At 45.4% G+C, this 5,000-nt stretch overlaps 1 protein-coding gene across 1 annotated transcript in view; it reads left to right on the top strand.

The window, feature by feature from the left end:
* The first annotated feature begins 4,105 nt into the window (after nucleotides 1–4,105).
* LOC145402788 (uncharacterized) overlaps nucleotides 4,106–5,000 on the top strand; it is a 41,780-nt gene continuing 40,885 nt past the window's right edge. Inside the window, exons 1-2 of the mRNA XM_080274728.1 lie at nucleotides 4,106–4,113; nucleotides 4,935–4,971. Of these exons, the coding sequence (XP_080130854.1) occupies nucleotides 4,106–4,113; nucleotides 4,935–4,971 (45 nt within the window). The remainder of the gene's footprint in view (nucleotides 4,114–4,934; nucleotides 4,972–5,000) is intronic.

Below are 5,000 nucleotides of genomic sequence, written 5' to 3'. Positions count from 1 at the left end.
GATGATGTGTTTGGGTAGTGTTTGGCGGATGTGAGGTTATTATTATTATTATTATTATTATTATTATTATTAATCGTTACTATTACCACCACCACCACCACAACAACTACTACTACTACTACCACAACCATTACTACCACTATTTCTTTCGTCTCCCGGTTCTTAAGTTCATAAGGTTCGGGAAAATCATTTAATTTCCTGCAAGTCATTCCCGGTTCGCCCTGACGTCGCGTTCGAGAGATTTTGGTTCTTTTGTCAGTTCGTCACACTATTCCCTCTTGTTTTTTCCTCGTGTTTTTTATGGTGTTTTTGCTGTTCCGTGTTTGAGTGTGTATGTGTGTGTAATGGGTGGTGTTTGGAAGATAAGGAAGGGATGCGGTGCCGAGGAGGGGTTGTGAGCCGAGATGGTGGATGTGCCGAGGTCGCCCGCGCTACGTGAGCTGTGTTTATGTAAGTGTTGTGGATGAGGAAGGGAGGGAGGGAGAAAAGAGGGTGTGAGGGAGGGAAGAAGGAGAGAAAGCGAGTGTGAAAAAGGAAAGAGGGTGCGAAGGAGAGAAAGAGGGTGAGAGGAAAGAAAGAAAGGGTGTGAGGAAGGGAGGAAGGAGTGAGAGAGGGTGTGGAGTGAGGGAGGGAAGTGGAGAAGAGGATGAAGGTGTGGATGAGGGAGAGAAAGGGAGGTGGAGAGAAAAGGTGTGGGGGAAGGGAGAGATGGAGAGAAAGGAGGGTATGGGGGAGAGAGGGAGGTGGAGAAAGGTGTGGGGGAGGCTAAGGGAGAGGTGGGGAGAAAAGAGGGTGGGATCTGGAGAGACGTATGGAGGGGAGAGAGAGAGAGAGAGAGCGGTAGTGGTGAGGAATGGCTAGAGGCTAGTGAGTTAAGTTGGGGTGGGGAGAGGAGAGGGAGGAGGTAGAGGGGAGAGATGATTGGAGGTACCGTAGTGGGGAAGTGGAGTTGAGATGGGGAGGAGGAATGGGTGGGGGAGAGGGTTGGAGGTGTTGAGGGAGGGAACAAGGGTTAAGGTAGGGAGGGAGGAGGGGAGAAAAGATGGCGAAGGAGGCAGGAAGGATGAGGGAGGTGGGGAGAGAAGTAATGGTGAGGGAGAGGGAGGGAGGGAGTGAAGTTGTGGAAATATGGTGGTGGTGGTGGTGATGAGGGAAGGGGGATGGGAGTGGGAGAGGAGAGAGGGGAAGGGGAGTGGGGAAGGAGGGATTGAGGGAAAGGGAGTCGAGGAGGGAAGAGAGTATATATGTGGGAGTGCAGAGGAATGTGTGTGGGGAGGAATGTGGGTGAAATGATGGAATGAGGAAGGTGAATGAGGGAGATGAGGGGAGGGAATAGGGAGAAAGGATGGGGAGATAAAAGGGGTGACAGAGAGAGAGAGGGGGAGAGAGAGAGAGAGACCTGTTGAAAAACTAAGAGAAACGAAGAGAGAAATATTGATAAAGGCGAAGTAAAAGGCAGAAAATCAGTAGGCTAAATGGAGAGAGAGAGAGGCTTCAGGCGACATCTGGCAGCCACGTGCTTACCAAGGTCACCCAGCCTGCTCCCCATAAGCTTATCAATGTATTATTTTGTATCTATTATTTGCACCTGTTAATTTTCTCCCGTGATCAGTCTACTTTTTTTTGTTATTCATCGCTTATTTGTTTGTTTGTTCGTTTTTTTTGTCTTTATTCTGTTTCGTTCATTTGTTTTGATTTTGTGGGTAACCGTTTTCTTTAGTGGTAATAGCTTCAGTTTTGGGCACACTCGCTTATTAATTCTCTCTCTCTCTCTCTCTCTCTCTCTCTCTCCCCCTCTCTCTCTCTCTCTTCGTCCAGTTTCAGAATGTAAAGACGGAAAAGTTTGTGGTACATTTGGAACAAGTGACCATTTGCTACAAGCCATCAGATCACCGCTACTAATAACTAGACTACAAGCATCATAACTACACTACAAGCATCTTAACTACACTACAAGCATCTTAACTACACTACAAGCATCTTAACTACACTACAAGCATCTTAACTACACTCCAAGCATCTTAACTACACTCCAAGCATCATAACTACACTACAAGCATCTTAACTACACTACAAGCATCTTAACTACACTACAAGCATCTTAACTACACTACAAGCATCTTAACTACACTACAAGCATCATAACTACACTACAAGCATCTTAACTACACTGCAAGCATCTTAACTACACTGCAAGCATCTTAACTACACTACAAGCATCTTAACTACACTACAAGCATCTTAACTACACTACAAGCATCTTAACTACACTACAAGCATCTTAACTACACTACAAGCTTCTTAACTACACAAACACAAGCTAACATGCCAGCTAAGTGTCCAGGAAAGCTAAGCAGGGATTTATAGCTGCGTGTATTGTTAGTAGCGGAAGTGGTGAACAGAAGCCCCCAAACACCTCTTCCTTAGCGGTTTATTCGTATAATTAGTAGCGTAAATGATGAACAGATGCTCCCAAACACGTCTCCCTTAACGGTTTATTCGTATTATTATTAGCGTAAATGATGAACAGAAGCTCCCAAACACGACCTCCCGAGCGGTTTATTTTGGGGTACGGGTGCTTCCTGTCAGTGTGTACCGGTATGTAATTTATAACGAGTATGGTGGTATTTGAATTAATTAAACGACACAAGACGATAGGAAAGAGTCGTAAGCAAAATAAGTCGCATAGGAAGAGGTGTTAGGGAGCTTCCTGAACCGACGAGTATATGGGTCCAGGCATGAGATGAAAAACAAAAGATAACTAGAATTAACCGATTGACTGGATAGGCTGCTCAGGGGAGGGTGACTGGGATTGAGAAGGGGACAAGGATAGTAATGAGCTCTCCCTCGCCCACCAGACCACGGAAGTAAATTTGGTAACGCAGTACTGAATGAGAGAGAGAGAGAGAGAGAGAGAGTGGAAAGGAAGATGATCAAGTGTACAGGAGAGAGAGAGAGAGAGAGAGAATTCCACGGAGATCAGTGGCAGAGTAAGACCATACCATAGCTCTGTATTCTTCCCTTTGCACTTCTTCGTGACTAGCATCATATTCCACCGTCATTTCTAGCAATTCACCTTTCGAGATGGAGAGAAGGCATTTTTTTTCTTTTTTTTTCAGTAAGAGTAAAAACAATATATATAGTTATCCTCTTTTGTTATTAATCTTAAAAGCGATATTTCCGGAAGCCCTGTGACGTCACTTCCCTCCGCCATATTTCGAACTGACGCGCCCCACCATAAGACACCTACCAGACAAAAGTCATCATTTCATCTTTTCTCTCTTTCTCTGGTCAAAAATCGTGTCTGATATGAATTTATGAGTTTTGGCAAATATTCTGTTTGATTTTGTTTTCTTTAATATCACGGTGCAGTAAATTGACGGAAATGATCATGGTTGCTCGCTTTACTCCAGCCTGGCTTTAAAATTTCCATCGCGCCATCTTAAAAGCTGTTCTATCCTTGCCTCTAACTGGTGGAATAGTTTTGTTTGTTATAGTTTTCCATATACCAAAAAGTCAAGAAAGAACCAACAGATTTATTGCAGTTAGCCTTCCTTTGTACTTCTCCCGCTTCCACAAGTCCTTTCTTCTTCACCTTCTTTCTCACGCCTTCACTTCCCTTCCCATTCCTACCCTCCTCTCACCTTGCATATGCGTTTCCCCGTCTTTCCTTCTCTTCCTCCATTTTCCTTTTATTTTTTTTTTCTATCCATTTTTCATATACATCGGGTAGATTTTTAGTAGGTTTAGTTATCCACAAATAGGTATATAGACAGGTGTTCCAGTAGGCCTGCATTCTTTTACATTTTCTGTCTCTCCGTCTAGCCTCCCTCCATCCCCCCCATCTCTCCCATTTCTCTCCCCCTATCCCACTTCTTCCTCCAGTCCCAGGCCTCCTTACTGTACTGTACTGTGCCTAGCCAATCACGCCTATCCCCTATCACTTTACCCCTCCCTCTCCCCCATCCCTATCCCTCTCCCGCACCTTCCGTTCAAGTCCCATGCGAGCCCTGCCTCTTCCCGCCGCCTCATTTGTCCTTTGCTTGCAGTGACGAGCGCCAGATTTGTTGTTTTGTCTCCTGTGAATTTTTGATGTGTGTTGGTCATGAACAGGTGCGTGACTGTTATTATTATTATTATTATTGTTGTTATTGTTATTATTATTACTGGGTTTGAGAGTAAATGTGAATAAAACAAATGTGATGATATCTAGGGTTGGTGGCGTTACTGGCAAAGAGGAGGGAGAGTGGCCATGTTCGTAGGAAGTAATTCCATCTTGTGCAGTGTTTGTGATAAGTGGGTGCATAAGACATGTAGTAGTATTAGAGGCAGGCCGCGAGATAATGCTGATTTCGTGTGAACGATGTGTCGGGGAGAGCATGTAGAGATTGTCAGGCGTGAAAGGATTGATCTTGCTGTAGGCTAGAGTCTCGTCAGGTGTGTGGAAGTTTTGTTACTTGGGAGGTATGTTATGTGCTGGAAGTGGGGCTGGAGCCAGCTCTGTACCTAGAATGAGGAGTGGTTGGAAGAAGTTCAGAAAGCTGTTTCCTCTCCTGACGTTGAGAGGGCTCTCCCTCTGTGCTAAGGGATCTTTGTATGCAGCATGTGTTACGAGTGTAGTGCTGTAAGGTAGTGAGACCTGGGCAGTAAAGGAAGAGGATTTTCTTAGTCTGAAACGTACAGAAATGACAGTGATGAGATGGATGTGTAGTGCGTCCATGAAAGCCAGGCCTGGGGGGGCTAGGTGTGCGATTGAAGAGTTCCGAGGAAGGATGGGACTGGAGTGAATTGGGGTTGTGATGAGTGGTGGGTTGAGATGGTTGGGATGTGTTGAGAGGATGGAGGATGGCAGTTGGGTGCAGAAGGTAAGAAGTGTGAACGTTGGGGGTAGGGATGAGAGGCAGACCTGGGACGAGGTCATAGTGTTACCTCAGCTATAAGGGACTGAATAGGGAGGCTGCCAGAGATCGAGCAGCTTGGAGTAACACCTTTTCCTAAGT

This window comes from Coenobita brevimanus, chromosome 1, assembly GCF_032717465.1.
Source record: "Coenobita brevimanus isolate Jiangsu-jjx chromosome 1, ASM3271746v2, whole genome shotgun sequence".
Classification (NCBI taxonomy): domain Eukaryota; kingdom Metazoa; phylum Arthropoda; class Malacostraca; order Decapoda; family Coenobitidae; genus Coenobita; species Coenobita brevimanus.
This window is presented reverse-complemented; position numbering and strand designations above follow the sequence as displayed.